This window comes from Callithrix jacchus, chromosome 12 (assembly GCF_049354715.1).
Source record: "Callithrix jacchus isolate 240 chromosome 12, calJac240_pri, whole genome shotgun sequence".
NCBI lineage: Eukaryota > Metazoa > Chordata > Mammalia > Primates > Cebidae > Callithrix > Callithrix jacchus.
In genome coordinates this window covers 89,466,621-89,492,642 of record NC_133513.1, presented here as the reverse complement: position 1 = coordinate 89,492,642, position 26,022 = coordinate 89,466,621, and the positions used below count along the sequence as shown (strand labels likewise).

General features: G+C 44.9%; 1 protein-coding gene across 2 annotated transcripts in view; it reads left to right on the top strand.

The window, feature by feature from the left end:
• The window catches only part of PIK3AP1 (phosphoinositide-3-kinase adaptor protein 1), a 129,652-nt gene that overhangs the window by 81,522 nt on the left and 22,108 nt on the right, over positions 1-26,022 (top strand). For both annotated transcript variants that reach the window (XM_009010083.5, XM_002756485.6), the window contains exons 9-13: positions 13,066-13,161; positions 14,644-14,841; positions 18,003-18,068; positions 20,636-20,841; positions 24,649-24,721. In XM_009010083.5, coding sequence (XP_009008331.1) covers positions 13,066-13,161; positions 14,644-14,841; positions 18,003-18,068; positions 20,636-20,841; positions 24,649-24,721 — 639 coding nt within the window. The remainder of the gene's footprint in view (positions 1-13,065; positions 13,162-14,643; positions 14,842-18,002; positions 18,069-20,635; positions 20,842-24,648; positions 24,722-26,022) is intronic.

The window sequence follows — 26,022 nt, the reverse complement described above, 5'->3', positions numbered from 1 at the left end:
GATGAAAATAACCATATTCAGGAAATGAGGCTGTTCATTCATTCACTCGCTCACTCGTTGACTCACTCACAGGACAAACATTATAGGCTGGCAGGCTTTAGGCCTTTGCTGAACACCTAGCTGTTATTGGGACAAATCTTTCTGACTTGAGTTTGGGAAAGGGTGGTAATGAGGTTGATTCTCCAATGAGAATCCAAGATAATCACCTGAGTTGGAAGGTTATAGGGGACGCTCCCAGTGTTAATTGAAGTGGGGCTGGGGAGAGATGTTGGGTTCTGACCTTGAGATTGTACAATTCTGTTCTAATCTCTCCTTGCCCTGAACTTGCTTGTGTGGATGTACACACACACACACACACACACACACACGTCACACACGTCACACTCAGTCTTTAGTTTAGATATGCTGCCACCAGGTGGTAACTACGTGTCTTTGTTGTCAAATCTTCAACTTTGCTCCCAATTCTCTTGAGAATTTTTTGATCGAGGCCCCACAGATGTGCTGGGCAAGGTGGTTCATGCCTGTAATTCCAACATTCTGGGAGGCCGAGGTGGGAGGATTGCTTGAACTCAGGAGTTCAAGATCAACCTGGGCAGCATGGCAAGACCTCATTTCTACAAAAAGTAAAAAAAATTAGCTGAGCATGGTGGCACATGCCTGTGGTCCCAGTTACTCAGGAAGCTCAGGTGGGAGAATTGCTTGAGCCTGGGCATTCAAGGAGGCAGTGAGCCGTGACTGCACCACTGCATTCCAGCCTGGGTAGCAAAATGGGACCCTGTCCCAAAGAAAAAAGACCCCACATATTTAAAGCACCAACTTCCACACCTTGTTATGTAAGAGATAAAATGTCTTTGTTAAGGACAAGCTTATGTAACATTAAATAAACTCAAGGCAAATGTCTGTGGGTGTTTTTACTATCTCCTCATCTTTTTCTCACTTAGTTCTTTGGCCCTGCCCTTACCTTGGAGAATGATATGGTAGTCCTGGTGGTCCCTGGACCTAGGTAATTAATTTTATGTTGAAATGCACAGTCACTGGTCACCTCTCTGAGGCTCTGGGTAGAAAAGCCTTGGGAGGCAGTTCTGGGAGGCCCTTGTCCAGTTTGTTTCCAAGATAATCTGCTTTGTGGGTTGTAGCTTTGCTTCAATACCTGAAAGCCTCAATTTTCTTCCGTAAGGAGAATGGAGCAAAAGGAGAAAGGCATTATCATCTTGCCTGTAGAAACTGCAGACTCACTAATCAATCCCAGAGGGCTGTTCTGCTTCATGTTACCCTGCATTGAACTTTTCTTCTGAACCCCTGATCCCTACCTCATGTTTCTGTAGCTCAAGTGTTTATGTAGTGGAAAGCTGACTTAGCTCTAGCTAACTTGCCGGCTTCCCTTAGCAACCTCCTTGGTAACTGGCATCTTTGTAACAGATTATTTCCAGCAGTGTTTTCTTTACCCGAGCTCTCTGATTACAGCCCCTCTCTGCAAGCTGGGTTCTGTCTGAGCTGGGGGCACACTTGGGGACTGTAAAGGACCTCACAGCCCAGCTCTGTAGGTCTGAACTCAGCAGAAGGACGATTTGTATGCAAAATGAATAAATTACTGGTTTGCTTATGAAACATGCTGCCTCTCCTATCTGTACCCTTTTCTTTCAGGAGCCTCCCTTCCTCCTGCTGAGGCTCTGTCATCCTCCTGCCATCCTTTTTGGGAAGATTCTGGCAAGTAGAGCCAAGAGATGCTTCTGGGCCAGTGCGCCTGGGTGCATAGCATGAGTTCTTATCTGCAAGGACAGAACCCACTGGGAAGCAGGGAGATGAGCTCAAGGTACTTCCTGACTTCCTATTGCTTTCTGCTCCTCCAGAAATACAAGAACTGTGTTGGGGACATAGGGACTTAGTGAAAGCATGCTGGATTGAATGTTTTAATGTTAAAAAGATAAAATCCCCATCACCAGCAGCAACCTTGCTCCCGTCTGAACCTGCACAGATTGCAGGGGGACTGCATGCTTTCCTTGGGACACTGCACACACATCCCCTTGGGCTCTAGTTACATGTTTCTCTGGTTACCCTCTCCTGGCCTCGAAAGGAAGCATGTCTTAGAGCTCTGTATCATCCACAGTGCCCAACCCAGGGCTGTACACAATAGGTGTTCAACCATTTCTTGAATTTGAGATACCAGAAAATAAGATGTAATTCTTGACTTTGTGGGTGGAATAGTGTGTCGATATTCCAATGCAAAGACCCCATCTACCTGAGAGGTGGTATTGAGACATCTCTTAGTGTCTCCAACCATGGGACATCTCGGTGGCAGTAACTCCATTGGTCACTACAAGCTGCCTTTTCTTTCATGCTCCCATGCATTTGACTGTGCTGTTCCTTCTACCTAAATTGCCTTTCTCTTTTCTCAGCTTGGCAAATGCCCAGTTTCCTTCATAAAGCCCAAATGCCTTCATATTCATGTGTACATTTGTTTTGCCTTTATTAGCTTGTTCATTCATTCACTCAACAAATATTTATCGAAGCTCTCATGTGTTTAATTCACACCGTGCCAGGTGACGATGAATCAGTAAACAAGCTGGCAGGAAACTTGCCTTTCAAAATGTACATTCTAGTGAAAGAGCTGGATATTAAACAAAAATACCATATAACTGAATATATAACCACAAACTGTGACAGTGCTATGGAGGAAGGAAAAGGACACTGCTTTGAGAATGCAGGTGGGGCTGTGTTCAGATGGGCTACCACATGTGACTCACTGCACAGCACCACAAATGCATCCCATAGACTAACTTCTGCATGGCAGAGGATCTTGTGCCTACCAGGGGTACTGTATTGAGGCATTTGTCTGCATAAGAAAACCACAAAACTTTTTTGCAGCTTCTCCTAGACTATCCTCAACTCCTTTTTCATTGCCAATGCCTTCTAATTTTAGACTGCTATTCTCGTGTGTGTGTGTGTGTGTGTGTGTGTGTGTGTGTGTGTCTTAGTCCATTTTCTGTTGCTATAACAGAGCACCATGGACTGGGTAATTTATAAAGAAAATAAATTTATTGCCGGGCGTGGTGGCTCATGCCTGTAATCCCAGCACTTTGGGAGGCCGAGGCGGGTGGATCACGAAGTCAAGAGATCAAGGCCATCCTGGTCAACATGGTGAAACCCCATCTCTACTAAGAATACAAAAAATTAGCTGGGCATGGTGGTGTGTGCCTGTAATCCCAGCTACTCAGGAGGCTGAGGCAGGAGAATTGCCTGAACCCAGGAGGCGGAGGTTATGGTGAGCTGAGATCGCGCCATTGCACTCCAGCCTGGGTAACAAGAGCGAAACTCCGTATCAAAAAAAAAAGGAATTTATTTAGCTCACAATTCTGGAGGCTGAGAAGTCCAAGAGCATGTGCTGGTGTCTGGTGAGGGCCCTCTTGTTGCATTATAACACTGTGGAAAGTATTCCCATGGCAAAAGAGCAAGAGCAGAAGAGGCAGAGAGGACTCGTTTTTATAACAAAGCTACTCTTGTGATAACAAACCCACTCCCACGATAGCAACATTAATCCATTCATGAGGATGGAGGGATTAAGTTTCTAACACATGAAATTTTGAGGGACACATTAAAATCATAGCATTCTGCTCCTAGCCTCCAAAATTCATGTCTTTCTCACATGCAAAATACATTCATTCCATTTCAGTTGCCCCAAAAGTCTCAACTCATTCCAACATCAACTCAGAAGTTCAAAGTACATAGTCCAAAGGCATCAGAACCAGGAAGCTGATTGTGTAATTCTCAGTCTGAGGCCAAAAGCCTGAGATCCTGAGGGGAGAGCAGCTAGTGTATGTCCTGAAGTCCAAAGGGCGGAGAGCCTAGAGTTCTGATGTCAACCAGGAGAAGAAGAGTGTATGCCAGTGTGTGCCAGCTCCTGGGGAGAAACCAATTCACCTTTTGTCTTTTTTGCTCTATTAGGACCCTCAGCTGATTAGATGATGCCTGCTTACACTGGGGGTGGATCTTTTCTATGCATTCCACTCAGACTCACATGCTCCTCTTCTGGAAACACCCTCACTCTAGGTATTCCCTAATAAAGTCAAGTTGACACCTAAAACTGACCATCACAGGCCAGGCATGGTGGCTCACGCCTGTAATCCCAGCACTTTGGGAGGCCAAAGTGGGCAGATTGCTTGAGTATGGGAGTCCACACTCAATCTGCCTGGGCAATACAGCAAAAACCCATCTCTAAAAATTTTTTTAAAAATTAGCCAGGCGTGGTGGGGCATGCCTGTAGTTAGGAGGCTCAGATGGGAGGATCAGCTGGGAAATCAAGGCTGCAGTGGGCAATGATTGCACCACTGCACTCCAGCCTGGGTGACAGAGTGGGACCCTGTCTCAAAAAAATAAAATAAATTAACCATCACTTGTGTGTGTGTGTGTGTGTGTGTGTGTGTCTGTGTCCTTCTCTCTCTTCCATCCCATTACTTCTTCTTTAGGGTATAGAAAAGTTGGACTTTTTAATTGACATAGTCAGTCAAACCATTCTACCCAGGGACAAACTGACCTGTTAGGCTTCAGGTTATTTTCAAATGTTTGACTACAATGCTTCTTGCTCTATGGCTCTCTTTTTGGCCACAAAAGATTCTTGCTGGGGAAAAAAGAAAAATTCTTTTGGCCTACTTTCAGGGTTTGAAAGCCTTTCTAGAAGAACAGTCTTTCAGTAGCTGACATTTTACTGAATTATATACTCAGACTTGGTTTTCTATTAAATTAACAGCATATAATCTGGATGGAATTTCCACTGCAGCTAAGTAGTCTGTGCCCCACGAGGAGTATTATATGGGTGTCTTTGAGAATTCACTATTACTCTTGATTCATTCCTTAATTAAGTGCCTGCCTGGGTGTTCTGGCTTCTGTTCAAGCTTCTTGCATTCCAGGAGTGGACTCTTTCTGATTGACTCCTTAAATCCAGTGCAGTGTGACTCTATGGCTTTTCCAGAAGGAGGCTGTGACCCCAGACTCTCCTTGTCATTGTTGTTGTTTTTCTTTGCTGAAATGAAAGAACTTTGCACTTTCTTCTCAGAACAGCAGGTTTCAGTGCATTTTGGGTTATTTTTAATTTGCAAGTTGGGATCTGAAGTACAAACCCTGAACGTTCAGGAATGCAGGGATTTGTTCCCTTACAAAATGCTCTTTGTCTAGGAACAGACTCCTTTCACTTACAGAATTTTCTGTGTAGTTCACTGTAGGCAAGGGTTGTGTGTACACGTGGGGTTGTCATATTTAGAGCTTGAGAGGGTCTTATCACTCATTAACTATAAGCAACCAGGTACCTTTAAAAAATGTATTATTATAAAGGTAATATCTGCTACTACCAGGACTTAGTGCTTAATTAGGTATGGAAATAGCATTTTAAAAGTAATTTCACATGGCAGTGCCAATTGGCCAGTATTTATTTATTTTTTTTTTTCTGAGATGGAATCTTGCTCTATCTCCCCCACTGGAGTACAGTGGTGTACTCACTGCAATCTCTACCTCCTGGGTTCAAGCAATTCTCCTGCCTCAGTCTCTTGAGTAGCTGAGATTACAGGTGTACACCACCAGGCCTGGCTAATTTTATTATTATTATTATTATTATTATTATTAATTTTTAGTAGAGACGGGGTTCATCATGTTGGCCAGGCTGGTCTCAAACTCCTGACCTCAGGTGATCCACCTGCTTTGGCCTCCCAAAGTGTTGGGGTTACAGGCATGAGACACTGCATCTAGCCTAGCTTTTCCTTTCTTTTCTTCTTTTTTTTTTTTTTTAGACAGAGTCTCGCTCTGTTGCCCAAGGTGGAGTGCCGTGGTGCAATCTCGGCTCACTGCAACCTCAGTCTCCCAGTTCAAGTGGTTCTCCTGTCTCAGCCTCCCAAGTAGCTAGGACCATAGATGCCCACCACCACAACCTGCTAATTTTTGTATTTTTAGTAGAGACAGGGTTTCACCATGTTGGTCAGGCAAGTCTTGAACTCCTGACCTCAGGTGATCCTCCTGTCTCAGCCTCCCAAAGTACTGGAATTACAGGCATGAGCCACCACACCTGTAATAATTACTGGCTCCAGTTAGCCAGTATTGAGTGCCTGGGTGCTGTGTTAAGAAGGACAGAAAGAATGTTATGATTGGTTACTGATGTTTGCCATGAAAATGGAATAGGGACATGGAGGCCCATGTATGGTATCTGCTGTTCCTGGTCTACAGAGATATTTATGTTCAACTAAAGATTTTCAAAAATCATTTTCTTTATAATATAAATGGAAAAATCATTTTTAGGTAACTTCATTTAAGGCAGTGCACATCTAGAGACTTAATAGCATTTGTATCAGAACAAGGCTGCCCAGTCTGTGTGTAAACATGATGGACTCACTTGAGAGTGCCCTAATTCCTGTCTTCTCTTCCCTTCACTGGCCCAGTATGGGACGGAAATTCATGGCAGGCTGACTGTGCCTGATACTTGGGTCTATCTTGGGAGGCAGAATAATGCCCCTTAATCTGTAAATATGCTAGGTCACATGACAAAGGAGAATTAAGATTGGGGATGGAATCAAGGTTGCTAATCCACTGACTTCAAGATACGGAGAATATCTTGGATCATCTTGGTGAGCCCAGTATAATCAAAAAGGTCCTTACAAGTGGAAGACGGAGTCAGAAACAGACCAGAGAGAGGACATCCGGGGAAGAACTCAGTTCAGCTAAGCTTTCTGCCCAACATTGCTGGGCTTGAAGATGGCAGAAGACATCAGGAATGCAGGTGGCCTCTGGAGTCTGGAGAGGGCGAGGAGAAGTTCCTCCTCTATAGCTTCCAGAAAGGAATGCAGCCCTGACAAAACCTCCATCTTGACCCAGTGAGACCTCTTGCAGATTTCTGAGCCACAGAACTGTAATATAACAAATTTATGTTGCTTTAAATGGTAATGTGTCATAGCAGCCATAGAAAACTAACATACCAACTAAGATGCCTCAATATAATAATAATGGTAAGCATGAAAATTTAGTGCCTGGCACTACTGGTAATCATTTTCTACACATCTCCTTTGGCCTGAATGATCATCATATGAGGTAGGTACTGTTACTCTTCTTCACTTTACAGATAGAGATATAGAAACTTTAGTGATGTCAAGTGACTTGCCCAAGGACACAGAGCTAGTAGTCGTCAGAGGCAGGGCTTGAACCCAGGTCTCCATGATATCAAAGTCCATGCTTCTGATTGTGATGCCGACCTACACTGGTTGCTCAGTGGCCAGCACCTGAGCCTTTATTAACTGCCTGGTTTCAGCGGCTGCCTTTCTCTGATTTAAGTGTGTCCCCTCCATGCAATCTGTTCAGTTGGCTCTATCCTTTGTCAGTGCCTTTGCTCCTGACTTCGGGTCTTCCCCTGTGTCTGCAGACCACCCTCCCCCCTCCTCCTCCCTGCATCCTTGCTCCCATCATGTTCTTCCAGCTGTGCCTCAGATCTTCTGGTTTTAGGCTCTGCCCTGATGGTTGGCCTCTCCCTGTGGTCCTGGCTGCATGGAGTGGGGCCAGCAGAGGTGAAAGAGCTGCTGGAATTGCCCCTTGGTGTTCACTGCTGAGCCACTAATAAAGAGTGTGATGGGTGTCAGGAAAGGGTAAGGCAAACGGGCATGGGACCTCCAAGTCTGATCTGGACCGCAGGGGCAGAGCCTTCACGAAGAAGGGAAGAAGCCTGCTGGCTTTGTCAAGCCAGTACTTAGTGTCCAGAAGCCACAATGAAGAAAATGCACCTGGCCAGGCTCATCTGAGTCAGATTTCCATAAATAATTCCATTGTAAAGAATTGATGTTTGTTGTCTGAAGATTCCTCCCTTGCTTTAGGTATATTCAAATATAAATATATTGAGTAGGCATAGTTTTTACTAGGCTAAATATAATATATGAAGTATTTGAGAATATGTGTGGAAATTCAAGTAGTACAATGAATTCGTAAGCATTTATTACTTTGAAGGCAGAAAACTTGAGTTCAAACAAATAAAGGTCCTGGTTAAAGAAGTGTAAATTGAATCTCTTTTTTGAATTGTTTTCTGTTTAAGACATTAGCCTGGGTATAGAATTTAAGATAAAAATAATAGTAATAGGAATAGTAGTAGCCAGCATTCCTTTAGCACTTCCTATGTGCTAGATACTATGCTCAGCACTTGGCAAGCTCCTAATTTAATACTCATGACTAACCTATGAGATATGTACTATTATTATCACCATTTTACAGATAAGAAGAGAGAGAAGCTGAGAGGATTTCAAAAACTTGGCCCCAGATAATTATGGGCAAAGAGAAAATATAATAGCTATCATTTCCCTTTCTGCATAAAATTTTGACCCTCGGTTGACTTCCTAGCTCTGTTACCCCGGTAACTTGATAAGAGCCAAATGTCAAATATGTTTCCAGGCAACATTGCCTACAATAAAAATGGCTCCTGATTGGTAAATTGCACCTGGAACTGGGAGGACCTGTACAGGAACTAGAAATACTGAAAGGGACACCATTCTTTGGCCTTTCCTGAGGACCTTGACTCTGGCAATTCTCTCACTGGGACCCCGGAAGCCATGCCTCTGGAGTTGCTATGAGAAATTGCTCTTATAGGATGTGAGGTTTTTTACCAGCATGGCCTGCTATGGATCTTGTCTCTTTGCATCTGAGCTGCTGGTCAGGTGCAAGGACTACTCAAAGGAAGATTAGCTCTCGGCACTGCCCTGCTAGCTTGTGTCCTATATCTTTCTGAGTAGACTGGTGCCAAGCCCGGCCCAGGGTCATCTTGTGAGTCTGAATGTTTAATTGAACCTAAAAAGACTGGTTGGTGTTGGACTGATGGGTGTGTAGTCGTACAGCCAGAAATGAGAAAGACAAAATTAGAACTTATGCATTTTGATCCTAATGACCAAGCTTCTAATCATCCTGTGAGACACTCTCACGGAGGCTCAAGGAGGCCAAATAACTCTACCAAGTCACAGAGCTGATATTTAGCCGAGCCTACATTGTTGCTTCCAAAATCATGCTCTTAACCACCAGTTAAGGCATTGACTATAATGTAAAAGTGTTTGTTTTTCACAAGTGGTTCATTTAGCACCACCTTGATCATTGTAGCCACATACATGTGTTCCACAGTGTCATTGGAAGATACTTAGCTTGATAGTGCAGGCAGATAGGGAGGAGGATTATTGGATCATCCACAGGAGCTATGATTATTTAGTTTTGCTAGAGTGGTTCCTCCTCTCCTTTTTATATATATAAAAAATATTTTTGAAATACTTTTAGAGTTAGAGAGAAAAGTTGCAAAAACACCAGAGTTCCTGCATACTTTTCACCCAGGCTCCCTTAATATGAACCTCTTACATAACCATGGTACAATGACCAAAGCCAGGACATTACATTGGTACAGTACTTGTAACTAAATTATAGACCTTGTTCAAATTTCGCTAGTTGTGCCGCTGATGTTCCTTTTCTGTTCTGGAACCTTTCTAGGATCTTATAATGCGTTCGGTTATTTCTTCTCAGTCTCCTTCAGTTTGAAACAGTTCCTCAGTCTTTCATTGTCTTGATGCTTTGGAAGAGCATTGATCAGTTATTTTGTAGAATGCCCCTCAGTTTGAGTTTGTCGATATTTTCTATGATTGGGCTGAGGTTATGAATTTTTGGCAAGAATGCCATAGAAATGATGTACTTCTTGGTGCAAGGAGTCATGATGTTCCTAAGACTCATTACTGGTGCTCATTCCCTCATTCTTTTCTGTTCTGTTTTTTCTTTTTTTGAGACAAAGTCTTGCTCTGTCCCCCAGGCTGGAGTGTAGTAGCACAATCCCAGCTCACTGCAACCTCTGCCTCCTGGGTTCAAGCTATTCTCCTGCCTCAGCTTCCCGAGTAGCTGAGATTATAGGGACCCACCACCACATCCAGCTAATTTTTATATTTTAGTAGAGACAGGGTTTCGCCATGTTGGTTAGGCTGGTCTCAAGCTCCTGACCTCAACGACTCCACCTGCCTCGGCCTCCCAAAGTGCTGGGATTACAGGTGTGAGCCACCATGCCTGACCTTTTCTTTCTCTTTTTAAGTTCTTTCTTTAACTCTGGCCGAAATGAGCACATTGGGAAAGGGGTTATAGTACCTGAGTGGAGTCTGCACCCCTACTGTGTCAGCATACCAGACCCAGCCAGGGATGCTCTTGCTTCTACTATTTTCTTCCACATTTTATTGCCCTAAATTATCTTTGTAGCTCCTTCAGTTTTGCACCTACCTCTCTGACATGCAAATCAGCTCTCTCCAATTGAACTTTGTTAGTGAAAATAGCTGGACCATTGCATGAGGCTTTTACCACTCTGTCAACAGTTGACAGATTATGTGTGTGAGATTCGCACTCTGATGTTATCAGCCTGGGAAATTGGGTGATTAGTGATTATAACGGCCCTGAAGTTGCTGTGCCCTGAAGAAGGTTCTTCCAGAACAGATTCTGGGGACTGAGGCAGGTGTGGTTTTCTCGAGAGTCCAGCACTGAGCAGTATAAAGCTGGACTACAGGTCTGCGGAGTTTCTCCCTCCCCTCATGTTTAGGGGTGTCTGACCCAAGCATGCCTTCCCTTGAGGGCAAGTTCCTTGGTGCTTCATTGCTGGGTTAATGATGAGTTTCAAACTGGAGTTTCAGAAATTAACTGGGGCCAGAGTTGGGCTTGGGCAGATGGGAGTGGAGATTGGGGTAAGACTTAGGAAGGAGGAAGGCAATATGGTCAGGTAGAGGAGGGTCCTGCTCTTAGCAGGGCACACACCTTCCCATTTTTCTTTTCTTTTTTTGAGACAGGGTTTCACTGTGTCACCCAGGCTGGAGTGCAGTGGCGTGATGCTAGCTGACTGCAGCCAGATCTCTTGGGCTCAAGCAATTCTCCCACCTCAGCCTCCTGAATAGATGGGACTATAGGCCTGCACCACCATGCCCAGCCATTTTTTTTTTTTTTTTTTTTTTTTTTTTTGGTAGAGACAGGGTTTCACTATGTTGCCCAGGCTGGACTTGAACTCCTGGGCTCAAGTGATCCTCCCGCCTCAGCCTCCCAAGGTGCTGGGACTATAGGTGTGACACTCTGGGCCTGGCCTCCAATTTTCTAACTCTGTGAAAAAAATGTTCCGTGAAACACAATTAAGCAACTTAAACTGAAAGTCTCAACATATAAGTAGAATTTTTCTGGTCTTGAATTTCCAAAGAATGAATTAGGTGTGAGTTCTTATCAGAACATGTTTAAAATAATAAATGCATCTCTAGGTATGCCTCAGGATTAGTACCATTACCCTAAGCTTTCTAGTCTGTTACGGAATTCAGTGGTGACAAAAGTGGGCGGGTGGGATTCATTTACTGGATCCTCATTTGGAATTGTAGTGCCCTGAACTGGAGGATATCAAGGTACATTACGTTTATGTACAGTGCCCACTATGCCAAGAGATGCAAACTGAAGAAGCAGAAATAAGGAGGTTGGTTTTTGTTTTGTGTGTTTTTTGGATAATAAAGTAACACAATCATGTCAGAGTATTGCATTTCTTTATTTTTTCAAATAGGCCAAAAAGCTAAAATATAGGAAGATGAATCTTCTCAGTTCTCAATAAACCCCTGATATTAATTTCTCGTATCTCCTTCCAGAGTTTCTTTTCTTTTTTTTCCTTCTTCTTCCTCCTCCTCCTCCTCCTCCTCCTCCTCCTCCCCTCCTCCTCCTCCTCCTCCTCCTCCTCCTCCTCCTCCTCCTCCTCCTCCTCCTCCTCCTCCTCCTCCTCCTCCTCCTCCTCTTCTTCTTCTTCTTCTTCTTCTTCTTCTTCTTCTTCTTCTTCTTCTTCTTCTTCCTCTTCTTCTTTTTGTTGAGACAGGGTCTTGCTCTATCACGCAGGCTGGAGTGCAGTGGCGTGATCACAGCTCACTGCTGCCTTGACCTCCCCGGCCTAAGCCATTCTCCCCCTTGCATTTCAAGTGTCTGGGACCACAGGGAGGTGCCACTAAACCTAGCTAATTTTTTCTATTTTTTATTTTTATTGTAGAGAAGGGGTCTCACTTTGTTGCATAGGCTGGACTCAAACTCCTAGGCTCAAGTGATCCTTCTGCCTTGGCCTCCCAAAGTATTGGGATTAAAGATGTGAGCCAACATGGCTGGCCCAGAGTTTCTTTTATATATATTTATAAACAAATACGGAAATAGAATCTTATTTTGCCCTTTTTGGGTAGCAGATTAATTACCTAAAATATTATATTTTTTGAAGATTCTGAGTCTTCAAATTCATCAGAATCTTCAAGAATATATATTTCCTTTTTTATTCCTTTTTGTCTCAAAAATTTTTTTTTAAATTAAATAATATGGTTCCCGTTATAGTTCCCTACTAAACCCCTCTGGAATCCAGTTATCCTCCCTCCCTCTCCAGAGGTATTTTTTCAGTATTTATCATTCCCAGAGTATTTATGTGCATACTGTATATGTATGAATTCATAATCAATTTGTACTATATTTTTATAGATTGGAACCTTATGTAAACAATATCATACCAAACACCTGTCTGTAACTTTTTCACTCAACATTGTTTTTCAAAAGTAACTATGTTGATAGTAATAGCTTCAATACATTCTTTTTAATGGTTGTATAATGTTCCATTTTTTGAATAAACCACAATTTGTAAACTGCCTGGGACCTGGCTTCATATCTATATATCTATATATATATATATATATATATATACACACACACACATATTTATAACGCAATTTATTCCCTGTTATTACTTCCTTTTTTTCTGTACTACTGCGACGATGTAGTATTTCAAAATTAAACCTATTATTTCAGATGCAAATAAGCATATCTTTACTTTTAGAGACCTGTGGTGCAAGGTAGAGCCTGAGGGTTGTGCACCTTGCTGTCTTTCATGCCCCACATTTACTGGGTGTCCTTGAGTAGGTGGATGGATGGAGGGATGGATAGATTGATGAATGCTTGAATCTCTTAAGAGAGTTGCCAAACCTCATAGTTCTATCTGTAAACTCCTTGCCTGTGTAGGAAAACAATATATAACTCTTAGTCTCCTTTTCCTTCTAGATGTTGAAATGCTTCAGGCCAGTACATCTAACCCAATCCCTGGAGACGGTTTCTCTCGGGCCACTAAGGACTCTATGATCCGCAAGTTTTTAGAAGGTGAGTTGTAGCCATGAGCAGGGAAGCTAAAAGAGTGAAAGAAACAAATGCAAGACATTGTCTGGTTCTCTATGAGGGTTGCTCCCGTCAAGGAATGGGCTGCTGCATACATGGCATGTGATGTGAATAAAGGCACTGGGCCTCCCCCTACTTCTCTACCTTGAGCTCCCCCATCAGTCCAGGAGTTCCAACCAGTGGAGCCACTTGTTTGGGTAAACAAGTTGCCTTTAGCAAGACCTCCTTTTAAAATGCATGCGTTGCTTTTATTTGACCAAAATTTATTGAGTACTTACTATGTGCAAAGCACTGTTCTGGATATTGGGGTTGGAGATAAAAAGAAAAATAAGCTCTGATGAATGCCTTCAGGAGACTCTACTTGCTGGTGAAGGAGGGGAATATACATGAGGATTACTAAGTTAAGGCTGTGTTATTCAGTGGCTAGGAGTGTGAACTCTGATCCGTTCTCCATTGTCCCATCCAGTTAGCTGGAACACCTTAGGCAAGTTACTCAACTCCTCTGGGGCTCAGTTTCCTCCATTGTAAAATGAGGTAAATATTGTGTTAATTAAATGAGTTAGTATTCATTAGGTCTCAGAGCACCACCATGCATATAACAAGCAGTTGATAAAGATTTATTATTGTTATTATTGAAGGTTTCAAAGATAGAGGGTGTTAAATTTCATGAGTCATTCTTTAACCCTGTCCAATCGTTTACAATGTATGGTGGGGTCTGCTAATCAAGTAGACATAGAAAGCAGAGTGCTAAGAGGATGGGACTCAAGGGGACAAAAGTAGTTTCACAGTGAAGAGGAAGGAAAAAACTCTAAAGCAGTGATAGATAAACCACATAAACCACAGCCTGGCCAGCTGACTGTCTTGTAAATAAAGTTTTATTGGAACACAACACAACCATTTATTTAGTATTGTTTATGGCTGCTTTCATGTCACAGGGACAGAGTTGAGTACCTGCAACAGACTTTACAGCCTCAAAGGTTGAAATATTTACTATTGGATCTTTAAAAAATGTGTTCTGAACCCCACTCTAGACTGAGAGGTTTCCTGAGAGGGGAGCCCTGGACAGTCTGTTTCAAGCCCTAGATAAGAAGTATCACTTTTATTGGACAGTCGGCAGTGAATGCCCCACCTTTCTTAACTAGGGCTTTGACAGTTAGTCTTATCTAGGACTTTCCCTAGTTCTAATGGGATGAATAACTGAATCCCAGGAGTAAAACAGAGATGGCAAAGCCTTGTGCTCATGTCCTTGCACTGCATCGCTGGGTGTCAATGAAGGTGGCATGAGTGTTTTCTCAGTTGCTTTGCATGGTGTTCTGAGCAGATGGTACAGGAAGTGATATTGGGGAAAGTCCGTGGCAGAGGGCAGCACTGAGAAAACAAGGTAAGGTCCCTCACTCTGCTTTTGTGACTGACAAACACCCAGTTTGTTTGGCTACTGCTTTCAGTCACCTTTCTCTGTGTTTCTAGGCAACAGCATGGGAATGACCAATCTGGAGAGAGATCTATGCCATCTTGATCAGGAAGAAGATGTTTATTACACAGTGGATGAAGATGAGGCCTTTTCCGTGGACCTGGCCAGCAGGCCCCCTGTCCCAGTACCCAGACCAGAGACCACTGCTCCTGGTGCTCACCAGCTGCCCGATAATGAACCATATATTTCTAAAGGCAAGTGTGGCAGGGAATGATGCCCAGCAGGGTCTTTGGAGCTTCTCAACAGAGATTTCCTGGATGATCTGGCTTTTTGAATTATTGCTCAGAGACTACCCCCTTCTAAATGGCCCTCAACCAGCCCTAGTAGACAGGGTTATATCTTGGGACAGATTCTGGAGCTAGAATAGGAGCAATGACCAAAGTCAGTGCTGGTCTTCCAGGAAGTATTTATGCACAGTTGCATAGGCAGGTAAATGAGAACCCTGATAAATTTTTATATCCTGAAACCCTTCTTGATATTATTAATTTTGAATAGCTGACATTTATTGAAATCTATCAAGAATGCTCTATCTGGAACACACTGTTTAATTTTTACAATAACCTATTAGGTAAGGACCATCATTATCTCATTTTACAGATGAGAAAATAGAGGCTTTACAGAGGTCACTCAACCAGAACATAGCAGAGCCAAGAGTTGAACTCAGAGAATCTGACTTCGCAGCCCTGGCTTTTAGTTACTATGCTAGGCTGACCGTCTACCCATGTTATTAAAAATTGGGTTTTGACTTCTTCATAATTGTCCCTGGGACTTTAGTTACATACTGATGGCATTGTTGGTTTCACTATTTTTTGGACTTGGTTGCAATAATATGGTTACAAGTACTTTAAGAGTATTAGAAATAGGCCAGGAGGGGTGGCTCATGCCTGTAATCCCAACACTTTGAGAGGCCAAGGCAGTAGATGACTTGACCCTGGGAGTTCAGGACTGTCCTAAGCAGCATGACAAAACTCTGTCTCTACAAAAAAATACAAAAAATTAGCTAGGTGTGGTGGCATGCACCTGTAGTCCCAGCTACTCAGGAGGCTGAGGTGGAAGCATTGCTTGAGCCTGGGAGGTATAGGTTGCAGTGAGCTGAGATTGCACCACTGCACTCCAGCCTGGGCAACAGAGCAAGACCCTGTCTGAAAAAAGAAAAAAAAAAAAAGAATTGCCAGATCTGTGCTCCTGAACCATATTCTGTTTTTCAATGGTATCATCATGTTGTTGGGGGTGTCAAAAGGGAATTATAAATTGGGGAACATAGCATTCACCCAGAGCCCTAGGTAGTTGGGTTGGGGTTGCCAGATAAAATACAGGATGCCCAGTTAACTTTGAATTTCAGATAAATAGCAAATGAGTTTTTAGTGTATGTCCCGAATAGCACACACCTTTTTGTTTTGCTTTTGTTTTGCAAAATCCAGCAACCCTCAACTGGCTAGGTATACAGTTGTGAGGTGCTGTGATTGCTTGTGGCCTGCAGTCTCTTTGGGTATCATCTCCTTGGCATGAGCAGCAGACACTGTTGGTTCCCTGCTCATGTTCCCCTAGCCCTTTACGTTTCTGTGCTCACTGGCTGGACCCTACCTGTCAGCACCTGTGTCTTTCAGCCCAAGGGCTTCCTCTAGCACCTGGAGCTTTCTCTGCCCTCTTAAAGGACAGGCTGAAAGCACTGGAGAATTAACACACAGAGTCGCTGCCCTCAACCAGTGCCTGACAGGAGGTGTGGATGAGTACCCCAGCTTACTTGCCCCTCCGGTGGGAGAATTCTTAGTTGCGCATTCTACATTGCTTTCTACAGATTCCAAAGTTGCCCACAGTGTAACTTGCTTGATTATCCACCGTTTATTGCACCATCCACTTCCCAGGCTTACTTCTGTCACCTCTCAAATAGACTGCTTGCTCTTGAATCCTCATCTTGGGTTCTGCTTCTGAGGGAACTCGATCTAAGAAGCATGCAAATATATGCTGGTAATTCCTAACTAGCAGAGGGAGTAGGGAACAGTATTGATGGCATGGCTCATTGTAGGGAGGTGCTTGGACAGGGGCACAGATGATTCTTCAGGAGCCCCAATGGGCTTGCTAGGAAATTGTGGAGAAGCAAAGGAGAGGAGAGAGGCAGGAAATGACAAAAGGGGCAAAGGCTTGGATGTCAGAACACCTGGGTTCATCTCTCAGCTCTTGCATTTTCCAGCTGCACGGCATAGGACATTGGGTAAGTCATTTCACCATTTTTTTTAATTTTTGAGACAGGGTCTTGCTGTGTTTTGGTCTTGAACTCCTGGGCTCAAGCAGTCCTCCTGCCTCAACCTCCCAAAATGCTGGAATTATAGGTGTGAGCCACCATACCCGGGGCCATTTTACCCTTTTAAGCTTTAGTTTCCGCATCAATAAAATGAGTATTGTAATGATACAGGTATACATTAATACATGTCCTAGTAATATACACTAATACATCACCATAGCCGTATTATGAGGGTCAGATGAAATAATACAGAAGGAAGTTCTTTATAAATGGTAAGGCATTTCGAGACATCACTTGGGTTAACTAGCATGCCAAGGTATTGCCGACTATTGGCAACAGTCTCAAAGGTCAGATGTGAACAATGATAATGAAAGCTAACACTGAGCGTTTACATGGGCCAGGCACTGTTCTAAGTACTTTCCATGTATTCACTCATTTAATACTCACCACAATCCAGTAAAAGAACTACTATCATCCCCATTCTACAGATAAGAAACAGGGACAGGGTGAGGTCAAGCCACTTGTCCAAGATCATACGGGTCACAAGCCACAGAGCTAGCATTTGGATTCAGGGGGCCTCTCTCAGAGCCCAGGGAGCCAGCATCACCATGCCATCTTATCACTAAGTGAACATTTGTCATGTCCCGGTTTTCTCACCTAACCTCCAGGAATCTATGCCTCATAAATGACTTCATCTTAATCTCTTTGGAGCTGTGCACTTATACTATTCCACTGCTTAGAGTTCTGTCTTATGGCACTAGTTGGCATTTTAGGTGGTACTTCCTTTTATTCTCAAATTTCAAGGTTTTCCATTGCTAGCTTCAGGCGTTCAGGGGTCCAGGCACATGTTCTCACTCCCATTACTGCTTTCTTTAATGAGCTTGTAAATTCTGATCATGTCCTCTAGCTGGCTTTGTCTTTCTAGTTTTAGGATTGTATCTGTTTAGTCTGCCATTACTTGACAATTCCTAGTCCTTCTTACTAATTGCCTCTTTCTGCAATTTTGATTTACAAAACCACATATGGTGGTCTTAGGTATGGATTCATTATTACTATTATTTTGTACCAGATTTTGATAGTTTTTCGGTAATAGGAATATTCTTTATGTCATAGTTTTTGCAGAAAAAAGTCAAGAGCGACCTGGGAATTTCTACGTTTCCTCAGAGAGCATCAGGAAAGGTAAGCCAGATGCTATACGAACTAAACTTTTGGGTGATAGAAGTGTTCATAGGTTAGTGATTTCCAAGTGCAACAACAGCTCCGTGGCACTGAAAAGTAGAGGGATCTAGGCCAGGCACTGTGGCTCATACCTGTAGTCCCAGCATTTTGGGAGGCTGAGGTGGGTGAATCACTTAAAGCCAAGACTTTGAGACCAACCTGGGCAACATAGTGAGACCCAGTCTGTAAAATTAAATAAATAGGTCAGGTGCAGTGGCTCATGCCTGTAATCCCAGCACTTTGAGAGGCCAAGACAGGTGGATCACAAGGTCTGGAGTTTGAGATCAGCCTGGCCAACATGGCGAAACCCCATGTCTACTAAAAATACAAAAATTAGCTGGGCATGGTGGTGCGTGCCTGTAATCCCTGCTACTAAGGAGACTGAGGGAGGCGAATCGTTTGAACCCGGAAGTCGGAGGTTGCAGTGAGCCGAGATCAAACCACTGCACTCCAGCCTGGCAACAGAGCAAGACTCTGTCTCAAAAAAAAGAAAAAAAAGAGCAGACCTGGGAGAAGGATGTGTGAGTGCATGTGCACAGGTAAGTGAATGGTTGGGCAGAATGCTAGATAAATGTCTTTGAGGCTTTTTCAATACTCACTGGTGAAGCCATTTCTCTTTTTCCTTCTTGTTATATCCCTGAATCACAATGCCCAAATGGGGTCTGTTGGAGAAATTTAGATTCAAGTAGCCTCATATGAATTTAGTGAAATGCCAAGATGCCTCAGTGGCCCCATGGTTGCTATGAGTAGATCATTCCCCATAGAACTGGATTCATGGCCTGGAGAGAGATGAGGGCTGGCTTTGTATTACTCTAGAAGCTCCAAAGCAGAGAACTGTGAATTTGTAATGTGGGAGAGAGGTTGGCACAGGAACAACCCAAGAAGTAGTAGCCGGAAGCCAGCACCTACTTTATACCTGGTGCTGTTGGGCTGGGTCATGATTCCATTGATGTTCCAGTCTCCTGGGGCATTTCATGACCATCAGTGCACCATCATTGTGCCCCATGCTGCTTAGAGACAGTGAGGGATGAGAGTGGGGCTAAGAGAAGCATCCTGGCTAAACTCTTCCAGTATATTCTCTTCTGGGTGTGGATTTAAGTCTAAAGCAGTGGTTCTCAACTGAAAGTGATTTTGCTCCCCCTCCCTAAAGAATATTTGGCAATATAGGGAAAATGTTTAGTTGTCACAACTAAAGAAGGGGGTGCTGCTAACATTTAATGGGTAGAAGCCAGGGATGCTGCTGAACATCCTACAGTGCACAGGATGCACCGACATCGTAAGGAATTATCTGGCCCCAAATGTCAATAGTGCCGAGGTTGAGAAATGCTGTCTAAAGGCTTCTCAATAATTAAGGCTTGACTGCCTCTCCAAGAAAACACCAAATGGTGGATGATGCTGATGCAGCGGGAGGGCCTAGGGGCCCTGGAATGGGAGGCTGTGATGGCTTCCCTGGAGGCTTTGGCAGCAATGTTCAGGCCGAGGTTGTGGCTGTGGCTGGGGCCAAGGCTCTGGAGCTCACGGAGGGAAGGCTGAGAACAAGGAGTAGATGCCTATCACTAAACTAGACCACCTAGCCAAGGACATGAAGAGTAAGTCCTAGGAGATCTCTGTTCTCTCTGCCCATCAAGGAGTCTGAACTGAGATCATTGACCTTTTCCTGGGCTCATCTCTCAAGAATGGGGTTCTGAATATTCTGCTGGTATAGAAGCCGACCCAGGCTGGTCATTACACCGTATTCAAAGTGTTTGCTCCCATTGAGGACGACAGTGGCCATGTCGTCTGGGTATTAAGTACTCCAAGGAGGTAGCCACTGCCATCTAAGGGGCTGTCATCCTTGCCAAGCTCTCACTGGGCCTGCACAGAGAGTTTACAGGGGGAACAAGATCAGCAAGCCCCACACTAGCCCTTGCAAGGTGACAGGCTGCTGAGCCTCATCCCTGCTCCCAGGGACACTAGCATCATCTTGGCCTCTGTGCCCAAGAAGTTGCTGATGATGGCTGCTATACCTTGGCCAGGGGCTGCACTGCTACCCTGGGCCACCTGTGAACCGAGGCCACCTTTGAACCTGGGCCACCTATGAACTTGACCCTTGACCTCTGGAAAGAGATGTATTCACCAAGTCTCCCTACCAGAAATTTACTGACCATCTCTCAAGACCCACACCAGAGTCTCTGAGCAAAAGACCCAGGTTCCAGATGTGTCTACAACTTAGGGTTTTTATATAAGAAAAATGAAATGAATTAAGCCTGTTAAAAATAATAATAATAATTAAGACTTGGGAGATTCAGCAGATTTCACACCTCCCTTCAATGCTGCAGCCTTGTCTTCTTTAGCGTGAGAGGCTTTGAAATGATAAGCTGCTTTCTTCACCCCTGATTTTATGTTGTATCTCCCACTCCTTGGCCACATGTAATTGTTCTTTTGAGACAAGTCCTCTTGAGTCTGTGACCAGCCTCATTAACCCCATGCCTCTGGTGAGTGGTCCCCAGTGGGGGAGCTGTCAAGCTGAGTGTTGCCATCCTTTCCAGAGGCACCCGTCAGACCGTGGAGGGACAGGCCCCAGTCAAGTATATATGACCCTTTTGCGGGGATGAAAACGCCAGGCCAGCGGCAGCTTATCACCCTCCAGGAGCAGGTGAAGCTGGGCATTGTCAACGTGGATGAGGCTGTGCTCCACTTCAAAGAGTGGCAGCTCAACCAGAAGAAACGATCGGAGTCCTTTCGTTTCCAGCAGGTAACTGGCTTCCTTTTTTTTTTTTTTGGAGGTTTCAGTGGGAAACCTCCCACTGAAAGGATATCAGAAAAGGATATCCTCTCCTTCTCTCCTTTTTTTACTTTTCAACATCCTAGTTCCTCACCTCTACTCAATCAATACAATCCTCTGAACACCTGATTCCTTGTGATTCCTGGCTTCCTATGGAATTTGTTTCATGTCTATTTCCCCCTTTGACAGTGGAGGAGGGCTGGGCCTTGGCTGCTTGTGTATTGCCATACCTGGACACCCATGGCTGGGCCTGCAAATGTTTGATTTGATTGTAAACCAGCGAGTGCATGTGAGTGTCACCTTGGTCTATAAACACATGGCTCCCGGGCTCAGAGCTGGATGGCTTTTCCAGGTGCCATGAGGCTTGAGATCAGAAACAAAGGCTCAACCACAAACCCTAACTCTGCTGCTGTCTCTCTGCATTGGCTCCCTGCTTCTGCTTTCCAGCTTTTTCTTTTTAAAGTCCCTCTTTCTATTCCTACTGCCAAATACCCTCACAACTATCACACTTTAGCACTCAAAGAGAATGTGGAAAGCTCCCAAGAAATATGATTAAATGAACAAAACAAGTTGCAGATACAAAACCACCCAAATTATAACAACTCAGACACATCCACACACCAACTGTATTTCTATGGATATGTATATCAATGCAAGGACAAAGATCTGGAAACAGCCGCTTCAGGCCCATTCCAGGGGCCACCTCTCGGGAGAAGACTGGGATTGGAGGACTGGGGTATCAGAGGAGACTCTCGCTCTACCTGTATAGTTTGAAGCTTTTATGAGAATATACAACTCCATATCTGTACCACAAGTATACACTATGTATAACTGAAAACAATAAAAAGAACTCAAACTCAACCTTAGGAAACTCATTCCTAGTGCTTCAATGCCTTTGTATTAAAAAGGAGGAATTGGAGCTTAGGGGGTTAGGAGACACGTCCAAGACAACTTTCCTAGTAAGGGGCCAAGTTAGGGCTGGAACTATTGCCTTTTCTCTCCACCTCCCCAGACTGCTTCCTTCAACCTACTAGCCAGGCTCAACCCTGCTTACCCTCAGAGATCAGGCGGGATTGGGCACGTTCAGGGTGGTGTGGCTGCAGACCCTGGTGGTGTGTATTCTAACCTCTGTTCTTTTTTTTTTTTTAATTTTTGAGACAGAGTTTCGCTCTTTTACCCAGGCTGGAGTGCAATGGCGCATTCTCGGCTCACCACAACCTCCGCCTCCTGGGTTCAAACTATTCTCCTGTCTCAGCCTCCCAAGTAGCTGGGATTACAGGCATGTGCCACCATGCCCAGCTAATTTTTTTTGTATTTAATAGAGATGGGGTTTCACTATGTTGGCCAGGATGATCTCAATCTCTTGACCTCGTGATCCACCCGCCTCGGCCTCCCAAAGTGCTGGGATTATGGCGTGAGCCACCATGCCCGGCCCTCTAACCTCTGTTCTTACGCTAGCTGACATACCAGCTTTTGAGGTGGAGAGTAAGCAGCCCTCCAGGGCTGGGACGGGAGGCCGCCTTCTGGGAGAGGATCAGCGGTAAAGAGCGGGGAAGTGTGTCATCAGGCAGCATTTGCTGAGCTCTGACAGCGCTACATTAGGCATTGTGCTCAGCGTTGAATAGAACTGGTCTCTTTCACTCATAGACGATGTGAAATAAGTATTATTCCTCCTGTTCACAGAAAACTGAGGCTCAGAGAGGCGAAGAGGCAGTCAAGGTTCAAACCTTCCCTTTCTCACCCCAGAGCCTGAGCTCCTTTCACTACACTTTCTGCTTTCTTAGTGCTCCTTAAGATAGGGCACCCACTCTGCCAGCTGCCTCCCTCCCTATGGGGGTCCGAAGGGTGGGAGGGCACCCTAGAGAGCTGAATGCAGGAATGACAGGTGCTCTTCACTCAGGAGCCCCAGGGAGGCTGCAGTCCTGCTGAGGAAAGGCTGGCCCTGGCTACACAATGTTTTTTATCTCCTTGCCGAGTTGTGCAACCACGTGGCACAGTAATTAAGAACAGCCAGAGCTCTGCAGCCGCAGCCTGAATTTACATCTTTGTTCTGCCACTTGTGGCTGGACGACCTTGACCTTGCTGCGCCTCTGTTTTTCCACCTCTGAAATGTGAAGGGGGAGGACTAGGTGATGTAAGCCACCGTAAGCAGCACACCTGGCACATAGTAAATACGTAATGAATGTTAGCTCTCTATGTTTATATCCAAGAGACTTCTTCCTTTCCCATGAACTGGACCAGGACTCTTGGGTATAGCAGACAACTGGGGTCCATATTCAATTGGCAGAGAATCCCAGCCCCTGGGGGCTCACATTACTAGTCTCCGGGCACTTCCTGAGTATCCCCCATCCAAGGGCTAGTGGTATGGAGACATTCCTGGGTGCAGGCCTCATCTTCCTTTTCCTCTGCCCCTTCCGCTCCTCTGTCTCCTTTACGTCGTCCTCTCACAGGTGGACTGAAGGTTTCCTTCAGCTCCCTCTCTGTGCAGTCCCGCGCTTCCAGCCACCAGCTGGCTGTGTTCTCCTGAGGCACCCCAGACCAGCGGCAGCTTATCACCCTCCAGGAGCAGGTGAAGCTGGGCATTGTCAACGTGGATGAGGCTGTGCTCACTGCATGTCTAACCACAGACCATCCGTCAAGGCCGCTTCCCTTTCCCAACACCCTCTCCGTGCTCATCACACCATCTTCTCCTGGAGACATGATGAGACTGAGTCTCTTTGGCCTTCTCCCATGCTTCCGCATGCCCAGCCAGCAGCATGTCCTCCTGGATCCTGCTCTGTGGCATTCATCCTCTTGCATCTGCTCCTGTCTCTCCATTCCCCCAGCCACATCCTCGTATCAGCTTTTGTCACCTGCATCTGGCACACTCCGTAGTCTCCAGGAAGGTCAGCTGGCCTTTGTTCTTTCTTCTCTAGTTGACTAGAATCTTAAAACAATGACAAGGTCACAACTTTCAGTGTTTCCCTGCTGCCTCCTGGACAAAGCTCAGTCTCTTCAGCCTGCAGCTGCAGGCCAACCCTTGTTTCCAGTTTGGCCTCCTGCAACTCCCCTACATGAACCTTCTGCTCCAGCCAGATTGTCTGGACATCTTCCCAGGGGCATTTTCCCTAGAATGCTCAGGCACTTAACTTCAGGGTTATTGTTAATCAACTAAAAGAGAAAGAATCTTGACCCTCACATATCTATTCAACATTTATTGAGTGATTACAATGGACCAGATGGCAGGATTACAGAAAGGTACAAGACCTGGTCTCTTGACATTTGAGAGCTCGCCGCAAGAATGTGCACACATGGTGAGGCAGTGCAGCCCACATGCTGCATGGCTAGCGTGGGCAGTCACTAAGGACCAGAGCATCTGGGGAGGCTGCAGGGAGAAGGTGAGACTTGATCCAGGCCTGGAGCAGACTCGTGGAGAGGAAGCAGCATCCCTGAAGGTCAGGGGAATTATGTGAGAATACAGTCTCAGAGACAGGAATATCTGTGGAGTGTTTATGAGCTCAGCTAAGAGGCATACAGGAGAGCGGCCATGTAGAACAGAGCTGAGAACCAGAAGGGAGGAAAGACTCTTTCTTGTGGAAGAGTTGTTTTCTCTTCAGGCACAGATTCTGTGAGTACTTGGATTTCTGGAGGCTGACTGAATGTGCTGAGCCTCATTTGCATATTGTAAATGTGACTGCAATGTGATATGCCCTGCAAACAGCATACAATCAGAAACTCTCATGTCCAGAGGGTATCATTCTGTTGTACACTTAAAAAATAAACCAAATTCTTTTCCAGGAAAATCTTAAACGGCTAAGAGACAGCATCACCCGAAGACAGAGAGAGAAGCAAAAATCTGGAAAGCAGACAGGTACATGGTTTACTAGGGCGCTGCATTGTGTGGGACATTGCTGTCATCTATTGTCCTTGACTCTCCTTTTGGTTGTGGCCTGAGTGGGCAGACCACTTGCCCAGCACTCATTGCACTGTTTACAGATCTGGGTCACCCACTAGACTGTAAAGGCCTTTTAGACAATGATTATGTCTTATTTATTCCATAAACAATCTTGTACCTGGTATATAAGACATACAACTCTGCATCCTTTCCTCCTTTTCACTCAAAGAGGATGGTGATACTTCCTCTGCAAGCACCTGACTCTCCCCTTGGTAATTAGGAGGACGTATGTTTTCTAAGCAGAGAAAGGAGAAAATTCCATTTACACAGTGTCTGTTTTTTCTGATTCTGGTGAGCAGTGGTATCATGTGCATCCGCACCATACGCTGCTTCAGAAGCCCAGACCCCAGGTACAGAGCAAAGCAGGGCCACAAATTCCAGTGGTGTGTACGATGGACTGGGCACCCCTGCTCCCCTTAAGCCTATCCCCTGTGCCAGCCATGTGGTACCACCACCCCTGAGCAAGGAGTTGGTGTTTACCCACAATGCACCTTTTCACAGAGGGCCTCTGGCATGGCTGGCCAGCCTTATAGCAAGAGGAACATGCAGGAGAAGGCTTTCAGAGGCACTCGGATCTTGAGTGGAGCCCTATTACATGAAGAACCAAGTAGAAATCTAGCCCTCTTTGGGCACAACTTCCAAAGTCTCTCTCCAGATGCCATCAACAGCCTGACTTCCCATGAACCTGGTTGGGCTGGTAACACCCTGATGTCCAAACAGGACATTCTCTCCTGCCATGAGCCCCTTGCTCATGCCATGCCTCTTCCTTCTCATCTGTATGAAAACTACTGGGATGCAAGACCCAGCCATGGCAGCCCCTTCTCAGTGATGCTTTCCTGGACCACTCTAGGCCATAGTATTCCTTCCTCATTCAAGCATTTGTGGGACCTACCACCCCTTCCATTCATCTGGCACTTCCGTTTTTCTGTCTCTGGTTGATATCACCTCATTCCTTTATCCAAGCCATTGGCAGTCCAGAGATGTTCTGCTTCAAAGCACATCCTAAATCTGGTCATTTCTGACCATTTTACATGTCACTGCTATAGCCAAGCCACACTATCTCTTGCCTCGACTAGGGGAGTAGCCACTCAGTCATTTCCCCACGTTCACTCTTGCCTTTCTACAGTTAACCCATTGTAGCCAGTGATGTTTAAAAGTGTTTAAAATCAGATAATGCCTCACCCTTGATCAAAGCCTTCCAGGGTCTCCTGTTCCAC